The 26722-nt window shown below is 33.4% G+C and overlaps 2 protein-coding genes and 2 pseudogenes across 2 annotated transcripts; 3 read left to right on the forward strand and 1 right to left on the reverse strand.

The window, feature by feature from the left end:
• Nucleotides 1–946: 946 nt before the first annotated feature.
• LOC110637462 (protein DMR6-LIKE OXYGENASE 2-like) lies at nucleotides 947–3379 on the forward strand (annotated as a pseudogene).
• Nucleotides 3380–4406: 1027 nt separating this feature from the next.
• On the forward strand, nucleotides 4407–6656 carry LOC110637463 (methyl jasmonate esterase 1-like). Its single transcript, XM_058140990.1, has 3 exons — nucleotides 4407–4902; nucleotides 6055–6186; nucleotides 6287–6656. Exons 1-3 carry the CDS (start codon nucleotides 4447–4449, stop codon nucleotides 6584–6586), a joined length of 888 nt encoding a protein of 295 aa, XP_057996973.1. The 5' UTR covers nucleotides 4407–4446; the 3' UTR covers nucleotides 6587–6656.
• Nucleotides 6657–8149: 1493 nt separating this feature from the next.
• LOC110642109 (methyl jasmonate esterase 1-like) lies at nucleotides 8150–21538 on the forward strand (annotated as a pseudogene).
• A 24-nt stretch (nucleotides 21539–21562) lies between these two features.
• Nucleotides 21563–22701, reverse strand: LOC110642104 (methyl jasmonate esterase 1). The gene is made up of 3 exons (XM_021794051.2): nucleotides 22225–22701; nucleotides 22013–22144; nucleotides 21563–21934 (listed from the first exon to the last, which is right to left on the reverse strand). The coding sequence occupies exons 1-3, from the start codon at nucleotides 22693–22695 to the stop codon at nucleotides 21650–21652; spliced, it is 888 nt and encodes a 295-aa protein (XP_021649743.2). The 5' UTR covers nucleotides 22696–22701; the 3' UTR covers nucleotides 21563–21649.
• Nucleotides 22702–26722: the final 4021 nt, after the last annotated feature.

Here is a 26722-nt window from a genome sequence, read left to right on the forward strand (position 1 = left end):
TGTTAGTTTCGATTTGAATACTATTAAAATTGACTTTTTGGTTTAGTTTGACAAAATACATCAAACCCATCCAAATCGACCCATGTACACCCCTACCGTTAATCATCAAATATTATAGAGTATAATGATAATACTTTTTCAAGAAACAATTAGGAACTACCAAATCAAGTGAGCTAAGCAGATTTCTATGTAGACCCAGCCATGGCCAGTTTGGAATTGGAACTGGGTCAATTTAAAGTGGACTAGAATTGAACTAAAACCCATCAAATCAATGTTTGATTCAAATTATAAATTAATCAGAACCGTCCGGTACAGTTTTGGAACCGAAACTAGAACAGAAACCTTAAAGCAAGTTCCAGTTCTGATTTCGATTCACCTTTTCAGTGAAACTAGAACCAACGATTCCTAGCTGGTTCAAACTATAATCATCTCTGTGGCCGAGTCTAGGTCCATGAACATGACCATAACCAATGGTTCTGAGCTAGTTCAAACCAGAATCGACTCCACGGCCAATCTAGGTCCATGAACATGTATAATTCAGGGTGAGCTCAGAATGAAGCAAAAGAGCATCAGGAAGTGCCGGTAGAATCAGAAATTTGAGTAAACAAATTAATCTTTTGTTTTAAGAAAACAAATTATTATTATTATTATTATTATTATTATTATTATTATTATTGCCTTATTGGTCTGATTTTCAATTTAAGGCCAAAAGGGTCCATCTGCACATGCCAACAAATGTTGCCATATGAAAGCACAAACGTCACAAAACCATCAATCGAAATTTGTCTTTGCTTGCCCAGGTAGCCCCATCTAACACCACACTAAATCCTGTCTTGATTCATTTTGCATTAACCCCTTCTTCACAGCATACATAAACCATACATTTAAGCCCCCACCATAATTTTCTCTAAGAACAAAAACCCACTTCCTCATGCTCAAATCCTAAAATCACCAAGAGGTGGATCCAGCCAACGTTCAAGAACTAGAACACAGGCCAAAACTTGGAATTATTGCAGCAGAAGGTATACCCATAATTGATCTCTCCATACTAAGCTCTTCTGATGCCACCCCAGATCACTCTCATGCACTTGAGGGTCTTGTTGAGCAGGCAGGCAACGCATGCAGGGATTGGGGGTTTTTTCAACTGATAAATCATGGGGTGTCACTGGAAAAGCGAGAAAAGATTTTCAATGCATCACGGAAATTTTTTGCTCAGCCTCCTGAGGAGAAAAACAAGATTAGGAGAGATGAAAAGAGAGTGTTGGGTTATTATGACACAGAGCATACCAAAAATGTTAGGGACTGGAAAGAGGTGTTTGATTTCACTGCGCACAATCCAATTATAATTCCTGTCATACAAGCCTGATGAAAAGGAGCTCACTAAGTGCCACAATCAATGGCCTGAGTACCCTCCTAAACTAAGGTAAAGAAGTTCTTCTTGCAAAAACAGTACCCTCCTGCTTTTCTTTTAAGGTAAGTTCTTAAAGACTGGCCAAGAGATAGGATTTAGAATCTAACCGTTGGAATGATTTAATTAGTAATATATTTGAAACAGAATTGTCTAATAAAGTCAATAACAATAAATTTTAAGTAGAAATATTGGAGTTTAGAGAAGTCAAATTTTGATTAATATACAATAAAATTAACTTGGAATATAAATATTAGCAACTGAAAATTTTGTTTACCTTTGTTAATAAGTTTGCAATTTCTTGACTAAACTAGTTCACTTGAAGGAAAAAGTTTTTATGCTTTGAAAGATTTCTTTAGGCCCAATAATGCATGTAATACTGTAATTCAATGCACTGCTATGAACAGGGAAGTCTGCGACGATTATGCTAAAGAAATGGAAAGACTTGCCTTTAAGCTAATGGAGCTTATTGCCCTGAGTCTAGGCTTTCAACCAGATAGGTTCCATGGCTTCTTCAAAGAACAAACCTCCTTCATTAGGCACAACCACTATCCACCTTGCCCTTTTCCTCACCTAGCTCTCGGGGTTGGTCGACACAAGGATGCTGGTGGCTTGACCATCCTTGCCCAAGATGATGTGGCAGGACTTGAAGTGAAGCGTAAATCTGATGGAGAGTGCATTTGGGTCAAGCCAGCCCCAAATTCTTACATAATCAATGTTGGTGACATTATTCAGGTACCATATCTTACTCTCTTACATGAACTTGCCTATTTCACAGTATTTATATGATTCATTAAATAGTCGAACTGAGTTAATATTGTTGGAAAATGGATACTTAAAAACACGTATTCAAGAACATAAATTCTACAATAAAAATTTTGCAGTATGCAGAATATGAAGAACAGAAATTTGGTAGTAATTTGTAAAAACATTAGAGGGAGAGCTAGATTTTTGACATTCACAAAACATAATAAAAGTTTAACATTATTTAATAACAGGGAGATCGGAGATGAGAGAGAAAACACATTTCATCATAAAATAGAGGATTTATAAATACAAACACAATGATTTATAAATACAAATACAAAGATTTTTTTTTTTTTTTCTCATTTTCTTGGCTCCCTCAAACTCTCTTTTCAGCTTTCACCCTTTTCTCTCTGCACACTCTCCAGCACTCTTCTTTTTTATAAGCAAAGGAATGCCTTCTTCAAGTTCATAAAATGCAATTCTTACACTATGCTTAGATATGGCTTTTATAATGTCTTGCACACATATTTCTCCTCCTAATATTCACCAAAAACTCATCAACTCCAACAAATACAAATAATTAATCGAACTCAACTCAATTAGAAGACTCAAGGTTCAAAACTCAACTTGAAATAGATTGAGTTTTATTGTTCATGCTTGAAACTGAAGCTCAGGATCTACTGATCTAGTGGAATTTTTAATGAACAAAAATTTACCAAGTTTTCTAGCACTGGATATGGCTTGGCAAATGTCTTTGTCTGTTCAGGTATGAAGCAACGATGCTTATGAGAGCGTGGAGCATAGAGTGAAGGTGAACCCTGAGAAGGAAAGATTTTCTGTTCCATACTTCTTCATTCCAGCACACTACACCATGGTGAAGCCCTTAAAGGAGATAGCAAATGAGCAAAACCCTGCCAAATTTAGGCCTTACAATTGGGGAAAGTTAGTTTTTAGCCACCAGAAAGCGTAGTAATTTCCAAAAGCTTGATGTTGAGAACATCCAAATCTATCACTTCAGGGTATCAGAATTAGCTGACAAATTAGAGGGTACATTGTTCATCAACAATTAATAATACTTTACTTCCTGCAAATGTCATTCTGTATGGACAAACCAGAAAAGGACTTGGATTCCTGGAGGCATGATGGATCTTTTCCAAGAGATACAATACTACTAATGTGCATAGAATAATTGAATTTTCTACAAATAAAAGAAAAATTGCGTTACACCCATAACCCTTTATTTACTTATTTTTATGCTGATATTTTTTTTATCAACTTGCAATATGAAAATTGAGTTTTTTTTTTTTTTTTCATTAGAGAATTTTAAAGCACACTCTCTTACACAGACTTAATGCAGCTACTATTACTCATAAAATACTATTTAGCAAAAATTAAATTTTAATTGATAACAAAATCAGCCTTTCATCTTTATTGATTATTTTTTGTTATTTTTATTATAAAATTAAATATATTATGTGATATTGGGAGTGTAGTAATTGACAAGAATACTGGACTATAGGAAGAAAATTAGTGGATAAAAATCACACAAAAAAAAAATTCTTTCCCTTGTTTTTAGATTCCGATACTCGTCTTTTTAAGTAAATTATCTGGCGAAATGGAATGAAACAAAATCAAATCACTATTGCATCGACGTGCATGATTTTCCCCAAATATTTCCATGTAAGATCATAAGAGGTAAGGTAAAAAAATAATAATAATAATTGATTATCTTATTTATCTAATTATATTATCAAAAAATGTTATATAATAATTATAGAAATTTTTTTTGATACATTAATAAATATGATAGATTCGTATATAAATATAAATAATGTCAACAAAATTTAAAAAAATAAACAATTTCTTTAGGATTAAAATATTAAGAAATGCAAATGTATATATTTTTATTTACTTTTATCATAAAATTTTCAAAATATTAGTTGTTTTACTCATTCTCATAAAAAAAAATATCAATTTTTTTCCCAAGTAATGTCTATGCAAAATTATTCACTAACTTTAACTATTATTTATTTACGAAACTTATATTTTATTCTTAAATTAATAATTTAATAATTAAATTCTTATCTCACAATATAAGATATCAAGACAGGAAATTCAAACATTTTCTTCCTCAAAAGATTTTCAACCCATAAAAATAATGATAAATGCTATTGAGTCCATATTGGCCCAGTTAGAGCAGGCCATTCTGGTGAGGGCTACCCAAAATGTGGCAAAATGGCCATTAAATTTAAGTCCATTTCAGTGGTTGTGCAACGAAACCCAGAAGAGAAATGAAGCAAAAAAACAAACAGTTTTTGTCAATTTCCCTTCTTTTCTCCCTTGTCCCAATTGTCAACGGGATCTTACCTGAGTCTCCACCGCAGAGTCTGGCAATCAAACACTTTGTGCTCATACATGGGTCATGCCATGGCGCCTGGTCATGGTACAAAATTGTGGCGCTACTAAAATCATCTGGACACAATGTCACAGCCGTCGACTTAGCTGCTTCGGGGATTGATCTACAGCAGGTCAGCAATCTCCGATCGATATCCGATTATCACCGGCCATTGATGGAGCTGATGGCATCTCTCCCGGCACATGAGAAAGTGATCCTGGTCGGTCATAGCTTGGGTGGATTGGCAATATCTCAAGCCATGGAAAGGTTTCCTGATAAGATTTCTGTAGCTGTTTTTGTCACTGCCTTGATGCCTGGACCATCACTAGACATTTCTACTCTCACTAATGAGGTAACTCTCTCTCTCTCTCTGTTTTCCATTTAAATATTTTCTGTTCTCAATTATCAAATTTAGGGATTTTTTGGTTCATGAAGCACGAGGATAGGAGTTATTGGGTGATTAGTGTTTTTATAAAAATTATTAAATTTTAATTTTTTTAATAAGATTTGCTATTGTAGTTAAAAATTAAAAATTTTTATATTAGTTTATTAATTATTTTATAAATAAAATTATCTAATTAATAATTTTTTTTTTAGAATAAACAGATAAAAGGAGAGATGTTTGATGACAAAAAGATAGTTATATGTTTTATGCAATTTTGTTTTTGAGAAATTCAACTCAACTCAACTAAGCTTTTATCCCAAAAATTTGGAGTCGGCTATATAAATTCGTTTTTTCCACTCTGAACGATTTTGGGTTAAATCCTCAGAAATGTGTAATGCTTCTAAGTCATGTTGAACTACTCTCCTCCAAGTTAATTTAGGTTTACCCCTTTTTTTCTTTTTATCCTCTAACCTAATGTGCTCTACTTGTCTAACTGGAGCCTCCGTATGTCTACGCTTCACATGACCAAACCACCTCAATCTCCCTTCTCTCAACTTATATTCAATTGCCACCACTCCTGACTTTATCTAATCTAGTATGGCCACTCATCTACCTTAACATTCTCATCTCTGCAACTCTTATCTTAGATGCATATGACTCTTTCAGTGCCCAACACTCACTATCATATAACATAGCCGGTCGTATAGCTGTACGGTAAAATTTTCCTTTTAATTTATTGGGAATCTTACGATCACATAAAACTCCCGTGGCATGTCTCCACTTCAATCATCCGGCTTTATTTTATGTATAAAATAATTAATAAATTAATAAATTAATTTGAAATTTTTTAATTTTTGATAATAATAATTTTTATAAAATTAAATTAAAATTTAATAAAATTAATAAAAAAATCATACTCAACTACTCAATTTTATAAGTATTACATAAAAAATATTAAAATTTAATATTTTTTATGTAATACTTATAAAATTGAGTAATTGGGTATGATATTTACTAGAAAATTATTATATGGGTTCGATTTATAAGATTCGATCTGAACTCAAATTATAAACACGAGAAATATATAAATATATATATACAATTTTTTCCTTCTTGCAGTCGCTGAGTAGGTCAGTTCCACTACTGGACAGCAGTTATGTATACGATGATGGGCCCAACAACCCTCCAACGGCACTCAATTTCGGGCCAGTGTTTTTATCATCCATAATGTACAAGCTTAGCCCAATTGAGGTCAGAACTTAACCTAATTTGTTTTTTTTAAGCAAAACCTTATTTATTGTATAGAAGAAATGGCTGCTGCTCTGCTCTAAGCACATGTAAATCTCCACAGGATTATGAACTGGCAATAACATTAGTGAGACCATTACGGTTGTTTAGTGAAGAAGACATGGCAAAGGAGATTGTTCTAACAACTGAAAATTATGGATCAGTTCGTCGGATTTTCTTGATTTCCGAAAAAGATGAGGTCTCTAAAAAGGATTTTCAACTATGGATGATCCAAAGAAATCCACCAAATGAAGTTATAGAAATATTGGGATCTGATCACATGCTAATGATGTCGAAGCCGATTGAGCTTTGGGGTCATCTGTTAAGTATTGCTGAGAAAGATTCTTTGACACTACCCTTGTAAATGGAAGATGCTATGCGTTTTCCTCATCCCCCATATAGCAATTTATGGTGCGAAACCAGATTTGCTTTTAGCTTTTTTTTTTTTTTTTTATAATTTGCTTCATTGAATTTCAACAGAAACCTCACAGCTAGAATAGATTTTTTTTTTTCTTGCCTTGTTTGGTTGGGTTAAGGATACATGGATCGGTCTTAGCGGTTTCAATATATTTCGTCAAATCAAATGTAAAAGATCGATTTTAATAGTATTCAAATTAAAATTAATAAATTAAATTATAAAATCACCTAGGTTCAATTTTTACAATAAATGTGTTAGGATTAGGTTCAGTTTGAGCCATTTTTACTTATTTTAATATTTTTTTATTTCTATAATTCAACTTTTGATAAATCTTTTTCATATATATGTTATTATGCATTAATTAAAAAATAAAATATTAATTTAATATTTATAATTCAGTAAAAATAGATAAAAATAAAAAATAAAATAAAATTATTTACATATTTCTCTTTTATATATATATATGTGTCAACTGAAAATCCAAATAAAAATTTTGATTTATAATTATTTTCAAATCATAAATAATTTTTAAATATGTAAGGTTTATCGATTTCTTTTTACACTCCTAAGTTAGGATAAGTAGACTATAAAAAATAAAACTTTTGAGAAGAGTAAAAAAAAAGTCTTATTTAATTTATATTATCAAACTAACTTTTCGAAAAAGTAAAGAATTGAATTTTATTTGTGTGTAACAAATTTACTAATTTATCATTTAATTTGTTATATTTTAAATTATTTAATGAATATTATTATCTTTTATAATTTAAATATAAATTACCCTTTGAAAAATTAGTTTATATATCAATACATTTATATCATATTTTATAAAAAAAAAATAAGTTTTCTGCAAGTGTTTTTTCTGATAAATATATTTCTTACTAAGTAAAATATTTTAAACGAAACGGGGCATTTGCTATAGGTTACAAAATCACAAAAGCTAGTCATCCACTCAATGTAGAAAGCTCGCATTATTTAATAAGAGAAAAGTTCATAACATGGCCAAATTCTGTGCATCTTTTTTAGGCGTGTATTCTAAGTATCAAACCATATAAATTGGTAAATGTAGGAGTGGATTTGGTTCATGCACTCTCTGTTTTTTTTTGGTCAAAAACAGCCCACATGTTCCAATGGCCAAACTAGGGTTGGACGCAGGATTATGTATGGAGGGAGGTGAGAATTTAAGTAGCTATATAATTATTATAATTAATAAAAATTTATAAATTATATTTTTATTAAATAATAATCGATAATAATTAAAAAAAAACTTAATAAAGAAGGTCTATACCTTACTAAGTCAGTACACTAATTCTATAATTCTAACTCATGGTATAAAATGTTGAAGTTAAAAAATCTAAAACAAAGGACATTAAATATATTGTTTTTAATAAATAAAATATTTTATTAATTTTAAATTATTAAAAAAATTTAATATTATTAAGTACACTCATCAAATCTTCACATAAGTAAAAACTTAAGTCACAGAGATTAAAATAATTTCCTTCCCAGCAAATGGGTCGTGCCCATGAGAACATACGGTCCTTGCTTCAGTAATTAAAGTTAAACCTAACCTTTTAACGTAATAAAAAGGAGTGGAGCCAAACTTATATATTTGTGCCTTTGCATGTTGCATTGAACACAAAAAGCAATCTGGTTAAAAAAAAATAAAAGCAAACAAAAATGGAGCAAATAAAGAGAAAACTTTCTTTAGTTTCCTTCATCTTCATTCTCAATATGGTGCACAGGACCCTATCACAGCCTCTTTCTGCTACTCCTGGCAAGCGCTTTGTTCTAATACATGGTGCGTGCCACGGTGCCTGGTCATGGTACAAGCTTGTTCCACTGCTAAGATCTGCTAGCTACAATGTCACAGCTATATGTTGTCTCAAAATAGTCCAAGAGGGGGATGAATTGGATTTAAATAATTTTTCGGCCCTTACTTGCAGCCTAATGAAAAAATTATGGCTTTATTCAACTAGGTGCTCATTTATATATAGTGAAAGTGATATGTGTTTCAATAATGTGTCCCTAAATTTCAATTCAAGCTTCAATCAATATTTATAGCAATTTTTTACATAACATGCGTCACAAAATATTCAACTAATTTCTCAACCTACTCAATATATCTCCAAGTATATCAACTCAATCTATTCAATCAACATTCAATATCATGCATAGAAATTAAATTTCACAAAAGTAAAGAGATTAAGGTTAGAGAAATCAAACACAATGATTTTTATAGTGGCTCGGCTTAACTAGCATACATAAACTCTCTCAAAGAACCCTCTTTGAGTCTTCTCTCCACTATTTGCTCTTTTAATGGCAATAGACCAAAAGCCCTTTACAACTTTTTCAACACCAAGGCTTTACCAAGGTAGCTTGAACCCTTGACAAGTGCTATCTCAAGCACTCACACTTTCAAGCTTCAATAGGTACTTGTACAACCTCTCTTAAATGCAATTTACTGTTTTAACACTCACTCTCACTCAATACAAATCAAACCATAAAGAAGAAATGAGTTGATTTGCCAATGGTAGCTCAAACACTTTAAAGCTCTTGAATGAAAGCAATCTTTTAACTGTTGAACTCATAGGAGTGCCCATGCTCTTCAAATCTTCCATTTTAAATTTCTTTAACACATCCTTGATATACTTTGATTGATTTATGAAGATGCCATCTTTCATTTGCTTAATTTGAAGTCCAAGGAAGAATGTGAACTCCCCCATCATGCTCATCTCAAATTCATTCTGCATAATCTTAGAAAATTTCTTGCAAAGAGATTCTATAGTAACACCAAAAATTATATCATCAACATATATTTGCACAATGAGCATATCATTATGATGCTTCTTAACAAAAAGTATTGTATCCACTTTGCCTCTTTGGAAATCATTTTGTAAAAGGAATTTACTAAGCCTTTCATACCATGCTCTAGGAGCTTGTTTTAAACCATATAACGCTTTAGTAAGTTTATAAACATGATTTGGATACTTATGATTTTCAAAACCCGGAGGTTGTGCAACATACACTTACTCATCAATATAACTATTTAAAAATGCACTCTTGACATCCATTTGATAAAGCATGAAATCCTTGTAACATGCAAAGGCACACAACATTCTAATAGCTTTAATTCTAGCAACCGGAGCAAATGTTTCATCAAAATCAATACTTTCCTCTTGGTTGTAGCCTTGAGCCACTAGTCTAGCTTTGTTTCTAACAACATTGCCTTTTTCATCCATTTTGTTTCTGAAAACCCATTTAGTACCAATAATTGAATGATTTTTGGGTTTAGGCACTAAATTCTAAATTTTATTTCTCTCAAATTGATTGAGTTCTTCTTGCATGGCAAGAATCCAACTTTCATCATTTTGAGCTTCTTCAAAACATTTAGGTTCAATTTGTGAAACAAAGGCAACATTACCAAAATATTTTCTCAATTGTGCTCTAGTCATCATCCTTTGAGATGGATCATCAATGATGTCTTCTAGAGGATGATTTCTATGGAATCTCCATTCTTTAAGTAAATCTTCATGTTGGGGTTCATTCATTTATAATTCTTTCAAGTTTGGCATTTCTTCACTGATTTGATCATCGTTGGCATTATGGACATCTATTGTGGTATCTCCTTAAGTTTCTTCATCTTTGTCATCAATTTGTTCCATTTCTTGACTTGATTTTACATTATCTTTTCCAAACACCTGCTCATTATTATCATCAAAAACATCTTTCCTTCTAATAGAAGGGTTAGCCTCATCAAACAAAATATGAATAGTTTCCTCAATGACTAACACTCTTCTATTAAATACCCTATATGCTTTACTCTTTGTTGAATACCCAAGAAAGATTCCTTCATCGGATTTAGCATCAAATTTCTTCAAGTTATCCTTATTGTTATTTAAGATATAGCACTTACATCCAAATGCTCTGAAATATGAAATATTTGATTTTCTTCCTTTCCAAAGCTCATAGGGGGTCTTTTTCAAAATTGTTCTAATCAAAATTCTATTCAACACATAGCAAGAAGTATTAATAGCTTCAGCCCAAAAATACTTTGACAAATTATTTTCATTCAACATGGTTCTAGTCATTATTTACAAAGTCCTATTTTTCTTTTCTACAACCCCATTTTGTTGTTGTCGACACCATATTTTGGCCGACCCCTAGAATCAATAAACTTTGAAACTGATCCCCAGCACTAAGTCTCCCTTTGCCAGCCAATTACATTTTCGATCTCTCCTTGCCATTTAACCACATTTCCGATCTCTCCTCACAAGGGTTTGAATCAACGCTAAGTCCTCATGTCAGTTAAAGCCTTACTGGTCTCTCAAATCACTCACTGAGCTCTCAAACCCATTGTCGAATCTCCTGACCAGTCAAGTATATTCCTGATCTCTTTTCACAAAAGAAATTGAACTGACACTAGATCTTTGTTACCAGTTTTATTGTCGATCTCTCTTTCAAGAGTTTAAGAATAATCAAAGGTTCCGTTCCGGTTTAATGATGATTCCGATCTTAAATGTTCAAGCCAAATTTCCAATTTTAATCAAGTCCCATTTAGCGTTGGTTCTCTGCCGATCTCGTGCTCATTTTGTTTTCCGATCTCTCACACTTGGGTTAATAATCACTTTCAGTTATTTCAACATACTCAGACAATCAAGTGTTTAATAATTTAGAAATTTTTCTGATCACAACTATTCATCGAACAAAAGACGCATTTCATTTCACTTCATTTCAAGAATTTGTACAAGTCATTCAGCTGGAGGATCGCCCCCAGCCTGATCTACATTTTGTCCGTCTCCCCTCTCACCCTCAACCTCCTCCTCACTCTCCTCACCTTCATCCTCGGGAGCCAGGTTGGCCATCCAGGAGAAGTCCTCTTCAGGGTAACACTTCTTGAGCTCAGCCAGGAGATCTCTGTGGGCATTCACGTAAGCGCCAGCCACTCCAGTCACCATCTCTTCTTCTTTCGCCTTGAGTTCCTCAGTAAGGTGAGCGATGTGAGCAGCTTCATCGGTCCGAAGTGCTTGAACTTCTTCTAGAACACGGGTTCGCTCGGCCAGAACACGAGACTGTTCGGCCAGCTTGTCTTCATAGAACTTCATCCGCCCCTCAATTTCACATATGTAATCCCGAGCGGATGAGAGTTGGGATTGGAGAGAAAACATATCCTGACTCATCTTCTCGACTTCCTTGCCCAGGCGATGAGCTTTCTCCCGAACAATGTGCTGGTTTACCAAGCACTCCACGTTCAGGCTCATGGATCTGGTCAAAATGTTATCAAGAGTATCCGGAGATAGCCTATCCCGGTCTTCCCGAAGGCAAATGGATGACCCCAGGACCTTAGCGAAGCCTGGATTTTCTCGAACCGTCCGGTTCTTCTCCAGTGAAGTAAGCAGGACCTGGGCGCCCCGGGAAAGGGGCCTCACAGGAGGCTGAGAAGGACCCCCCTCGGTGCTCGGAACAACTGGAGGAGGTGGGGGCGGCTCTTCTTGGTGAGGAGGAGATCGGATCACTTCAACATCAGGGATTGGCTGCACTGAAGGTTGAGATGAACCCCCTTGCATCTCCTCAGCTTCATGACCAGGGGTCTGGAGCAGTTCAAATCACTTCATCTCCCATACTTTCCGAGAGATCTCTCTCTTTCGCTTCCGGCTCTCCTTGGAAGCTTCGTCTCTCGCCATACCTGCACAAAGAAAAGGTCAGTGAGATCGCTAAGGCTCAAGGATCATAGATATAGAAAGTACCAAGTCCGAGGTCAGAGAGCTGAAGCCCCTGATCTTGACCAGTGAGCAGCTGCATGGTCCAATGGTACAGTTCAGCAGTTACTGCATCTAAACAAGAGAACTTCTCTTGGCCCGCCTGATCCTTCAGCTCCATCACTATCAATTCTTCCTCCCTATTCAATACGAGACGCTTCAAAATTAAGGGGCCTTGGTGTAGCCAGCTACGAGGGAAACCCTCAAAGCCGTTCAGAATTTTGCTTCTTAAAATGAAGAAGGGATTCTTCCAATTTTTCAGGGAAGAAGGCAGGTCGGTGAAAAGCCAGCAATGTGGCTTCGCCTGGAAGAACCAGTACTCGTCGTCCTTTCGACGGGTTAATCTATGCAGTTCGGCGAACACTTTAGGCGTAGGACGGAATCCTTTAGCTCGGCAGAGGCCTCGGAAGGCTACTAAGATCTGCCACAAGTTCGGATGAACTTGGGCGATACACACTTGGAAAAATTTTAGAACTTCTTTGAAGAAGTCATCGAGAGGGAACCGCAGTCCGACTTTTAGTTGTTCCTCGTATATCATGATCATATCGTTCTCTTCAAAGAAGTGATCGGCTCGGTGATCACCGTGACACCGGATAAGTTCGTATGAATCGGGCCGGATGTTATACTCCTGGCTGAATGACTGCAGGTCGGTTTCTTGCAAGATTGACGGCAGCTCGTCCATAGGAAGGTTCTCTCTCCCTGAAGAAGGCGCGTGCCTTGATGATGATGCTTGCCCCTGAGCTGGAACCGAGACCCTAGGAGGTTCGGGTCGCACGCTTGGCCCAACCACCTCTACTTCATCCGATGACCATGAAACGTGGACGGAAAGTGGGCTTGCCGCTCTCTGACCTTCGGCGCCGCTCATTTTCAAAAAGAAATAAAGAACTTAAAATAAAAGAATGATCAAAACCCTTACCGGAGCTTGATCGGTGTCGGAAGAGCTTGAAAAATCGAGAGAATTTTGGAATTGTTTGCGAGACCGAAAATGGCATAAGAGAGCAACTGGCTAACCCCAACCCTATTTATACTCGTCCGAGCATTTAATGCTCACGATGTTCCAGGCAATGCATCGGTTAGCGGGACTCGCCAGCTATTCTGACACGTCTCTCGAATATTCCAAAATTACATAAAGAGATCGGTTAACTGGAGATCGGCATATTAAGATAAATATTTTGAATAAAGGATCAGTTAAGAGTTGTTTAGTTAGGAACCAGATTGGACAAATACATCAGAGATCGGAAAATAATCAATAAGATGATAATTGGCGAAATAAGATTTTTATTTCCAAAATATATGATTACATTAAAAGGCCGATCTCTAAAGATCAGCAGAACATCCTATCTAAAGGGCCTACGTCAAAGCCCAGATTGTGACTGATCCAAAGGGTGTCGTCGACCCGAACCGAGCTGCTGTCGGAACACCCAATGTGGAGGAAAGCCGCTGTCGGAACACCCAATGTGGTGACAAGCCGAATAAACTTGGAAGAGCAACCGCCAAGGGTCGGCGGAACATTAGCAATTTTCTCGGCCGAAATCGGTTCGTCGATCATACCGGTCGAACGACTCGAGATCGGCACGATCGAGGTCCGCAATCCAGATCGGTTAATTGGTCCAGTTCTCTCACCATCATCAGATAAGGTTATCACGATTATTCGATCACCGGGATCGTAAATTTTCAGTCGGGGAATAAAGTGGTTCATCGGAAAGGGATCAAAAGCTACAAACGTGGCCGGAACTACTGCCGGAGCAGCTAGAACAGGAAAGTAAGAAGGGAGAGAGGAAAATCGAATAAGGAAAGTCTCTTATGTCAGGGGTATATATAGGAGAAAATCGGGCATTTATTACTAAGCAGAAAACAAAGCGGACACTTCGGGAATCAAGGGGAATTAATGCTTTGACTGGACCGGGCCTGATTGAGGAAAGGATTGGAATAATAGAGATCGGAAGATGGGAGACCGGTATGAAAGATCGAAAAAGGAGCGTGTTAAGAAGATCAAAAAAGAAGAGAGATCGGAAGGCAAAGAGAATAAGACAAATCCCAATAACCGTCGTCAGAATCAGAACCAAGGTAGTTAAAGCGTTGCAGACGAAATCTCTACCGCACGCCTGAGAATCGCCCACAATGCTGACAGGTGCCAGAGTATGTCATGACAGTCCTGTACATCCCAATCTCCACTGTTGATCTCACTTGCAAGGATGAGTCCAGAGCCTTTAGATCAAAGGAGAAGACGACAAGACCGGCGCCTTTTATTCCCAGCCCTTGGATCGCCCAGGTCAACGAAGTTTCGGACTGTCAGATTAGAAGAAGAAAAGGACAAGTATCCTGAGAATGATCTCGGCCATTCATTTTGATTCTCTTTAATTCTCAAGCATCCGATCATGTCCTTTGAAATCCTGACCCTCCATTTCCCTCAAAATAAATCTTGACCCTTCATGGAGAGCACCCGGTTCCTATAAATACCTGCATGAAAACTATTCAGGGGGACGAAAAAAAAAATATTGAAGAGGTGGTAATTATAGTGGAAGAACTCTGAAAATTAATTCAGCTCGTTACTCTGCTATTGGAAAGACTTTTGAAACTAGTTTTCTGAAGTATTTTCTTGCAAAAGGGGATTTTTGAATACTGAAACTCCATTTTCAGGCCGTTCATTATCCTGTGACACTCTCGCTGTCTAACTTTTTCATCTTTATTTTCACTCCATTTTAGCAAAGTATCCTTCATTTCACAGTGAACTTTAGTCATCGGGCCATCAGCTCGCCGTCCTATCACGTCTGGTGATTTCGTAGTCGGTTCAATAGATTTGGCTCCCTACAGGTAAGTGTTTATATCGTAGCTTTATCGAGTGTTCTTTTTATTTCACGTATTTCTATTGCTTTTACGTTTATAATTTTTACCGAGTTTACATTTCACGAAGAAAGTTATTCCCGAGTTCATTCCTGAGTTGATCAGTTCGTTCTTTTGTCATTCCTTGTTACCTCTAAATGCAAGAGTTCTAGCCCCGAGCAGCATGCAAGTAGTTGGATAAACTGTAAACAACTGTATCTTAAGCGCTCCTTTAAAATAATAAAAGGTCTGAACAATAAGTCAGGGAAATGGATAAGTTGAATTACTAGGCTAGTACAAAAGGTAATTGGGTAAAACGCCATAAGGCGGAATAAAACCGAATATCAGTTAAATAAACAAAATAGATCGAGTATTGCCCATCAAAAGCTATTGGCACGGCGACCACATAGGAGGTCTGTAGAGTTTGGTTTAATGTCCCCTGTCTAATTCCGAGGTGCCAAAGAGTTAAAAAGAACCTTCTTTCTGATCCTCGGAATCTTCGAATGTCAAAACCCTTAACCTTAGGCTACCACAATATGTAAGATTTTAAGAGGTCGAAAAAGCCCTTATTCGACCCTCGTTCAAGTAAAAAGAGATCGGAGGAGAGTTCTTGTCCGGTCTCAATTCAAAATTTTAATAAATATTTAACAGAGATCGGAGGAGAGTTCTTATCTGATTCTCAACTCAAAATTTTAACAAATAATTTAAAAGAGGTTGGAGGAGAGTTCTTATCCGGTCTCAATTCAAAATTTTAATAAATATTTAACAGAGATCGGACGAGAGTTTTTATCCGATTCTCAACTCAAAATTTTAATATTTAAAAGAGATCGGAGGAGAGTTCTTATCCGGTCTTAATTCAAAATTTTAATAAATATTTAACAGAGATCGGAGGAGAGTTCTTATCCGGTTCTCCACCCAAAATTTTAACAAATAATTTAAAAGAGGTCGGAGGAGAGTCCTTATCCGATCCTCAAGCTTAAAATTTTTTTTAACAAATATTAAAAGAGATTGGAGGAGAGTTCTTATCCAATTCCTAAAATCTAATTCTAATAAAATGACCCTCCTAACACAACTAACAAACAACAGTAACTCACTAAGATTGTCTCATTTACTTATGTATCTGGGTAGTCCGAATTAGTGAAAAATCGAATATTCCTTTTATCAAAAGGATTAACATTTTCATTCGAGCCCTCCTAACTAATTTATAAAGAACGCGAAATTAAATCTACTTACCCTTATTGAGGGACGAGGTGGGGTGCCTAACACCTTCCCCACCCGTTTACGGACCCCGAACCTAGAATCTCTGTTTTGAAGTGGTTTCATTTTAATTTATTTTCACAAATGGTTTTCTTTAGTTTCCCTCAAAACTAAGGTGGCGACTCCTCACTCTTTCCCACTTCGGTGAGTGTTCGTCCAGGCGACCGCAAAATACCTTGTGACAGTTGTGGTGTTCTAGGAGCTGAAAAATTATGGTTGATTCCATGTTTATCACAATATTTCTTAAATAAATGATTTTCAAATTCAGTTCCATTATCACTCCTTATAAATGTGATGCAAAAACCTTTTTCATTATGAACCATTTTACTAAAAGAGATGAATTTATCAAAAGTTTCATCTTTATGAGCAAGGAAGAATGTCCATATATATCTTGAATAGTCATCAACAATAACTAAGGCATATGTCTTCCCACCAAGACTAGCAAGAGACATGGGTCCAAACAAATCAAGATGAAGCAATTCTAATGGCCTAGTGGTAGAAATAATATTTTTAGATTTAAAAGATGCTCTAGTATGCTTTCCTAGTGCACATGCCCTATATTGAAATTCATTTTCATAGTTAATCTTTGAAAGACCTTTAACAAGTTCTTTCTTAGACAATTTTGAGAGTGTATGCATGCTTGCATATCCTAATCTTCTATGCCATAAATAACTAGAATTATCAAAAGATACTAGACATATACCATGATTAGTTTCAAAGTTATTCATGTCAAGCAAGTAAACATTATTAGATCTATTGGCAATGAACAATGTGTCATTATCTAAGTTATTGATTGTACAAAGGGAAGAAGTGAACTTTACCTCAAAACCTTTATCACAAAGTTGGCTTACACTTAGCAAGTTGTATTTCAAACCTTTAACAAGTGACACATCTTCAATGCAAGGTTTGGTTCCAATTGTGCCATTTCCAATTATTTTTCCTTTTCCTTTATCTCCAAATTTCACATGTCCTCCATCTATCATTGTGATTTTTGAAAACTTGTCCTTTTCACCAGTCATGTGCTTTGAACAACCACTATCTATATACCATTTTTCACTTTCCTTCATCCCTTTGAAACAAACCTGAAATTTAATTATTTAGCTTTAGGTACGCAAATAACTTTGGGTCCTTGGGGGTTAGTGACTTTAGGTAAGGTTCCCTTTGGCACCCATACCTTTTTTACCTTAAGGAGACCCTTCCTAAGTGCACAAGAACTAATCATATGACCTCTTTTATTGCAATAATAACATGTGACATTAGGCAAGGAGGATTTAGATGCTTTAATAAAATGATTCTTGTATTTACCATAGTTCATGAAACCATCAAAACCAATTCCATATTTTTCATTTGAAATTCTTTGGTTTTCAAGAAGTACATCTAGAGTTTCTTTTCCTTTTGTAAATTTTGCCAAATCATTTGTCAAGAATTCAATTTTAGCTTCAAGAACCTTATTTTTCTCAATGAGCTTTTCACAAGTTTTTTTTTTAGTTTTTTAACTCCAAATCTAGCTCTTTAAACAAAGCAATTTATCCTTTGTAAAATTCATTTTTTTTATACACATTGGACATGGCAATATTTTGTGATCTCAATGATTCAATTTCTAAATTCATTTTAATGCACTTTCTCTTATAGTTTCTATACTCATCATATACTCTAGTAAATGCAAGTTTAAGTTTCTCTACATTAGGAGGTTCAAGAGAGTTTACCTCATTATCACTTTCTTCTTCCTTTTGTGAACTTTTGACTTTCTCTTCAAATGCCATCATACAAAGGTGAGCAGTCTCCTTATCACTTGATTCATCATTTGAAGATTCTTCACTGTTGCTCTATACCACTTTCATAGCTTTCTTGCTCCTGTCTTCTTTTCCTTTCTTCTTTTTAAGCAATGGACATTTAGGCTTGATATGTCCTGGTTTGTGACACTCATAACATACAATTTCTTCTTTTGAATCCTTGAAACGTTTATCCATGGGAGTATACTTTTTCAAGAATTTCTTGTATTTACTTCCTCCCTTCTTGAAAGCTCTTTTGAATTTCTTCGCAAGCATAGCCATTTTATCATCATCATCACTTGAAGCACTTGAGTTGTTACTTGAGTCAACTTTCAGTACAACTCCTTTCTTTTTATCTTCATCCTTATTTGACTTGAGAGCAATGTTTTTCTTCTTCTTTTGCTCATTTTCAACTTCATCTTTCTTATATACCATCTCATGTGCAATGAGAGATCCAATGAGTTCATCATAGGTGAATGTTTTAAAATCCTTGGTATATTGGATAACTGTAGTCTTTGCTTCCCAAGATTTTGGAAATGATCTAAGAATTTTCTTCACAACTTCGGCTTCCTCAAATCTTTTACCCAGTGCTTTGAGAAGATTGACAAGATCGGTAAACCTTGTACTCATATCCGCAATTGATTCTCCTAGCTTCATTTCAAATAGCTCATAATCTCGGATAAGGAGGTTTGCTTTGGACTCCTTGACGACATTCGTTCTTTCATAAGTGACCTCAAGCTTTTCCTAAATTTCCTTAGCAGATTGACATCCTGAAACACGATTGTATTCATTAAGGTCAAGTGAGCAATGCAAAATATTAATAGCTTTAGCATTTATAAAAATTTTCTTCCAATCATTGTCATCATATTCATCTTCATATTTAGGAACTTTAGCATTTTCTTGACCATTCTTTTGAGGAACATGTGGACCATTTTTAATAATTCTCCATGCATCAATATCTACAGATTGTATGAAATTTCTCATTCTCACTTTCCAAAATGAGTAATTAGTGCCATTGAAGAGTGGTGGTCTAGTAATTGAGTAGCCTTTAGCTAGTGGTGCGGGTATACCAGCAGTGTTGCTAGATGAACTAGCCATTGCGGATCACTCCAAGGTTGTGACACCTTAAGCAAGAGAGACAAGCTCTTATACCAATTTGTTGTCCCAAAATAGTCCAAGAGGAGGGGTGAATTGGACTTAAATAATTTTTCGGCCCTTGCTTGTAGCCTAATGAAAAATTGTGGCTTTGTTCAACTAGGTGCTCCTTTATATATAGTGAAAGTGATATGTGTTTCAATAATGTATCCCTAAATTTCAATTCAAGCTTCAATCAATATTTATAGCAAATTTTGACATAAAATGTATCACAAAATATTCAACTAATTTCTCAACCTACTCAATATATCTTCAAGTATATCAACTCAATCTATTCAATCAACATTCAATATCATGCATAGAAATTAAATTTCACAAAAGTAAAGAGATTAAGGTTAGAGAAATCAAATACAATGATTTTTATTGTGGTTCAGCTTAACTAGCCTACATCCACTCTCTCCAAAAACCCTCTTTGAGTCTTCTCTCCACTATTTGCGCCTTTAAAGGCAAGAGACCAAAAGTCCTTTACAACTTTTTCAACACCAAGATTTTGCCAAGGTAGCTTGAACCCTTGACAAGTGCTATCTCAAGCACTCACACTCTCAAGCTTCAATAGGTGCTTGTACAACCTCTCTTAAATGCAATTTAATGTTTTAACACCCGCTCTCACTCAATACAAATCAAACTATAAAGAAGAGATGAGTTGATTTGCCAATGGTAGCTCAAACACTTTAAAGCTCTTGAATGAAAACAATAAATGAAAAATCAAGATTGGAGTGCAATTGTAAGCTTTCATCAAGTGTAAAATGAAGTAAAGAAGTTGTATTTATAGTCCCAAATCATTTTAAACTGTTTGAAACCTTTTTAGAACGTCATACCCTCTGTTCTAGGCAAAATAGCCGTTATTTTGTCTTTTTGTGCGAAGTTGAGCAACTCTGATCATTTAGCAAACTAATGAAATTTTTGGCGACAGTAGTAAACTAGTTAGCAAACTAATGTTTTAGCAAACACATTAGCAAACTAATATTTTAGCAAACAAGTTAGCAAACTAATTTACCAGATGCCTGTTTTAAATTGTAATCTTTAAAAATCTAATTTAGACCTTAAAAATATATATTCTAATAGCAATATCCAAGGTCATGATGAGAGAAAATTTTATAAAGTAATTAAAAGAAAAATAAATTTTGAACTCCATTTGACTAAAACTTTCATCTATTGTTTTTACATAAATCCTAAGACTCAATTTCTAACTCTATGATTTTCATACCTTTACTTTGAGTCTTAGCTTTCATAATCTTATTCTTTCTCAACTTTAATTCGTCTTGAGATGCCTTTTAGTGCTCTTCCTCCTTTGATGCAACCTCAAAGATTTTTCATGAATAAGATAAAGAATCTACACATTACTTAAAATTGAGTTAGATTCTATTTGAGTTTTGTTATCATCAAAATCAATGTTTATTTTGAGCTACACGAGGTCAACACTATAGATTTAGCTGCATCTTGAATCGACCCACAACAAATTGACGATCTCATGTCAATTTCTGATCATTATAAGCCGTTGAGGGACTTAATGGCATCTCTACCACCCCATGAAAAAGTGATCATTGTTGGTCATAGCTTTGGTGGATTGGCAATTTCTCAAGCCATGGAGAGATTTCCTCATAAAATTTCTGTGGGAGTTTTTCTCACTGCTCTTATGCCTGGTCCTTCCCTAAATGCTTCCACTGTTTATCAAGAGGTATGTTGGTCCATTCTTGTCTGAAATTTTCATTTATGCAAGAGCAATAATTATATGTAAATTATGATCTCATAATTCTTGAAACCATATTCTTCTTAACCATTGAAGTCATCAAGGAGGCAAGGTGATCAACTGGACAACCGTTATACGTATGGTGATGGCCCTAAAAGTCCTCCAACTACTCCCACCCTCGGCCCCATCCAATTAAAATCAAGATTGTATGAGCTCAGTCCAATTGAGGTATGAGTTTTGACATATTTTATAGAAGGGTATTCTTTAAAAACAAAAATGAGATTTGATAAAATCAAATAATGAGATTTTTTTTCCCCTTTATACAATATAAGCAAATAAATGTAATGGAAGTAAATGTAAATGTTCCGACAGTGTTGGCTAATTTGTTGTACAGGATTGGACATTGGCAACCACGTTGATGAGAGCAGCACCTCTGCTTAGATAAAGCACAAATTGTCAAAGAAGACTGTTAACACATAAAATTATACGTTTATTAACAATGTTTACCCTTACATTTCTAACATACACGTAACATCCTTATAAAGAAGTGGTGAAATCAGACATATTTGTCAGCAATTTGTAGTAGAATAGTACAAAGATCCATAGGTTTAGACATCATAACCATATGATCAGATCCAAGAACAGTTTGTGCTTCATTGGGTGGATTTTTCTGTATCATCAACTGTTGAAAATCCTTCTTTATTATCAAATCTTCTTCTGCAATTATAAAGACCTTTCTAACCGATCCATACTTGTCTGTTGTCAGCAGGATCTCCCTTGACATGTCTTCATAACTAAACAAACGTCTTGGCCTTACCAAATATGTTGCCAATGTCCAATCCTGCACACAATTAATTAAACATGTTTATGCTTGTGTAAATTGGTAAATATATATTAATTACTTCTTCTTTATAATTACCTCAAGTGGGCTGAGCTGATACAATACATTTTTCAAGAAAATTGGGCCAAAAAATTCAGTGGTTGGAGGATCGTTTGGGCCATCATCATATGCATAGTGGTTGTCCAGTTCAGGAAGTTGCCCGCTTGAAAACTTCAACAGGCTCGCAAGGAAAACATCAGAAAATGAGAAGTTGAAAGAAAAGAAAGTATGATGGTAGAAATGTTGAATACCTCTTTGAAAAGAGTAGAAATGTTGAAGGATGGGCCAGGCATTAGTGCAGTGAGAAAAACTGCGACAGAAATTTTCTCAGGAAATCTTTCCATGGCTTGGGAAAGTGCAACCCCACCGAAGCTATGACCAACAAGGATCACCCTTTCTTGCGGTGGCAGAGCTGCCAGGAAATCCCTTAGCGGCCGGAGATAATCAGACACCGACCGGAGAGTTTTAGCCTGCTGAAGATGAATCCCGGAAGCTGCCAGGTCAATTGCAGTAACATTGTGGCCGGAAAGTCTTAGCAGGGGCACAAGTTTGTACCAGGACCAGGCACCGTGACCTGCACCGTGTATTAGCACAAAGTGCTTGCCAAGAGCAGGCAGAGGCTGTGGTGGTGGTGTTGATAAAGACTCTTTTCCCATTGTGAGAAGCAAGATAAGAAGGGAAAGAAATATCATTTGTTTCCTTGTTTTCTCCATGTTTTGCATTGATATCACTTTAAGGGAACTTCACTAATTTATACAGGCTTATTATTAAAATAAAGTCAAAATAAAAAATATTTATCAAAATAATGTGAAGTTAAAATTATTTACTAAAATAATATAGAGGGTGAAAAAATGCGAATGCAATTAGAGTTTTAATTAGTAAGTTATCCCATCGTTATAGAGGGAGAAAATATTCAAGAAAATGTAATCAGATTAGTGATTTTATAAGTAATTTGAGAAAATGCTAAAAAAAACACCAATCAAAAGTAGCCCAGCACTTGTCGAAGACTCGTTAATGACCTTGGAGTGAACCAAATGTTACGGCAGGGGAAGTAAACGATGGCCTCAACCCTCAGTGACGATCAAGATATGACAATGGGACCATAAACTGGAGACACCACACGTTACGGCAGGTCAATTGCAGTAACATTTCTGAGTCATGTTAATTAATATGGGACGGGTGACAATTTTGGATCCCTTTGAAGTTCGAAGTGCCACCTTGATCATTGGTAAGAATAGAAAATGGACCGGAGAATGGAGATTGATAATAACATGCATGCCCATATTTCACGCAGTGCTTGCAATTTTGCTATGCATATTCGCATTATCACACCATTTTTATTATGAGAAATTTTTAGTTAGAATTAATATATTAAGTTATTTTTAAATTAAATTATTTTATGATATATTTAGATTAATATGTCATTTAATTTTATTACTTATCTTTTTATATTTATATAATTATAAATAAGCATGAATGATGTGAAAAGATTTAATTGATTTAATTTATAGATAACGTAGACTCTGCCTATAAATTTTTCTTTACTCACACTTCAAGATATAAATATAGTTTAAAATTTTTCTTACCTATACCCAGTTCACCATGAATCAATTTATATGAATCTCGCATGTTTATTTTTTAGATCTATAATGAAACGGATCTAGATATGAATTTTATGATGAGTTTATACTTCAATCCAAATTATATTCTCGTGATCTCATGTTTAAGAAGACATTTTTTTTATATATTTAGTTTTGATTGAGATTTTAATTTGATATTGTTAGTCAAAACTTATTAATTTTAAAAAGATATGTTTTAATAATAAAAATTCATAATCTTGATAAGGAGTCTCATTTTAAATTCCGAAAAATGGAATGAAGGATAGAATTACGAAGTTAATGATGCGTTTCTCTTTTAGTTTTAAAATTCAAATTTTATTAAAAATAAATCAAATTTTATTTGCAATAGATCTGCAATATTTTAATATTAAAATCGAAAACATGGATACAATGTTCATTTGAAAAAAAAAAGTAAAGAAATATTGTGAAGTGATAATTTTGAATTTGCTTGTCATTTGAGTTATTAATCGAGAAAGGTGCTTTTTTAATATATTAATTAAAATTTATTAAAAAATATTTAAAAATTAAATTTAATAAATTCTAAGCATAAAAATATTAAAATAAAAAATTATAAATTATTTTTGTAATAATATTTAAAATAATATAATTTTTTTAAAAAATAATTTGACCATTCAATTGCAATATTATATATAAACACTTTATATTTTTAGAAATAAGTGTTAACTGATAATTGATGATTATTGATTTATGTTAAGTGTTTAGTTATTTTTATTTATATTGTGTTTGGATTGGAAGAAGAAAAATGGCAAAAAAAAAATTAATAATGTTGAGGAGAAAATATGTTTTTTTTTTCTTTTGTTTTGATGGAGAAAAACAAATATAAGAGGAAAAGTTATTTTATAAATAATAAAATTATAATTTTATCTCTAGATTAAGAAATAAAAATTTATGTAATATAAGAATATATTTATAATTTTTTATATTTTTCTCTTATTTTTTCTTTATTTTAAAAAAAAGTAGAAGTGGATAAAAAATTTTTATTTTTTCTCTCAAATTTTTTTTTATTTTTTATCAATTCAAACGTAAATAATAAAAAATAAAATTACTTTATTCTCAATTTTTTTTTCTCCCTTATTTTCTTTTCATCTAAACATAATATTAATTGTTGATAATATATGTAAAATGATATAATTATTAATTTATTGTATTTTACTATGTAATTATTTATTTTATTATTAAAAACAAGAGAGATATTTTAGGGCAAACCTTGATGACCCACCGTTGCGATGATGTGACTGAGCTTTACAGCGATAGAAGGCTCATCTTGCAGGTTGAACGTCTTGAGGTTAGAGTAGTTCCGTGGTATTTACGTGGCAGTGGAGTCGCAGCTTGATGGGTTGCGTTGTGTTCGGGTCAATCAAGAAATCTGAGGATTTAATGAACATGGGTTTGATAATTGATAGATTGCGTAGTTTAAAGAGAATAATTATTAATGTACGCATTTAAGTGTAACATTTAAGTTTCATGTGATAATATTTTTTAAGGTAATATTTAATATTTTAATTATAATTTAAATATTATTTTTTATTTATATTATTTAATGATATAATATTTATATTAATATTTAGAAATTGAGAGAGTCGTTTATAAAAAGTTATTTTTCTTAACTTTTAAAAGTTGAGTGAGTATTTTGATAATTATCAATAAAATTATATCACTATTTTTATATTTAACAACTAATTCAACAGTTATTTTTACTGAATAATTTTACTTTATCAACTATATAAAAATCTAACTACTAACAGCTAGTAAAACAGTTGATAACTACTAAAATAGTTAATATTGTAGTAAAGGGCGTTAACCATTGAAAAAGCATGAGTATTAATGAAGTGAAAAATTAATCTAATCTTTTTAAATATCCAAACAATATTAATAAAAGTTAAAAGTTACAAGGGTAATAATCATCCTTATTAATCTCATACCAAACACCCTATTCAAGTTATATGTTTTTCTGGATTTGTTAAAGATTGTTTTTATCAAATAATAAAAAAATAACACTACATTTTATGAATAATTGTAATCGTATAACTAATACAAAATGCAACTAATAGGTATTTATGAAGAATATTCAACTATTAAAATTTTCACATAAAAAAAAAGATGAGTGAGAAACATATAAATAGGAAATGATCCATAAACTAATTACCTTATGATTTTAGGTTTGATATGGTGTCAAACTCATAACTGTATTATTTTACAAATTTCAATAAAAGATATTTTTCTTAAGTGCCTCTTTGAGTTCTTCAAATCTCTAATAATGTGAGTAGGCCCATATGGAAAAAATTTACATTTTGAGGTAGAGATTTTTATGAATATTCAAGTGTTAGAATTTTCATATCAGAAATAGATAAGGTTTAATGTGATATCAAATCCATAAATATATTATTTCATTAGAGAATTTTTCTTAGATGCTTTGGGCTTCTCGAATTTCTAACAATATTCTATTAGTTTTTTTTTTTTTTTATTAAAGATTCACCAAATATCTTGATTCAACTGTTATATATAATTAATAGGCATCTAAACAATTAAACCAAAAACACTCTGAAGCTTATTTTTAACTTATATACAAAGAACAAAAGTGTCGGCCGTCGTCATACTAGCCAAATTGAAATTAGCTAACTAAAAAAAATTACAACAATAAAGCTAAACTAATTTCATCTAATAGCTTTAATGCAGCTCTTCAACTTTTCTTTCTCTTACTGAGCTTAATAAGGGGTTAGCATATGATTAATTAAATCAAATTGAATTTTTAACTACTCAAATTTTTAAATGATTCTAAAATATTATTCAAACAAAATTGAAATAAAGAGGAAATTGAACATAATCAAAATAAAAAATATTTTATTAGTTTTCAGTTATAATATAATTGATTGAAAAAATATAATATATTTTTTATATGATTCATTAAATAAAATAAAATTATGTTTATAATAATTTTTTTAAATAATAAATATAATTTATTATTAATAAAAGAATAATTAAAAATTAAATATGATTAATGAAATTATAATTAATTTATTAATTAATAAAAATTTATTATTTAATGATTGAATATCAAACTAAAGATTATCGAAGAATAATTTTTAAAATTAAATTTACATTTAATTAA

The sequence above is a fragment of the Hevea brasiliensis genome, chromosome 18, assembly GCF_030052815.1.
Source record: "Hevea brasiliensis isolate MT/VB/25A 57/8 chromosome 18, ASM3005281v1, whole genome shotgun sequence".
Classification (NCBI taxonomy): domain Eukaryota; kingdom Viridiplantae; phylum Streptophyta; class Magnoliopsida; order Malpighiales; family Euphorbiaceae; genus Hevea; species Hevea brasiliensis.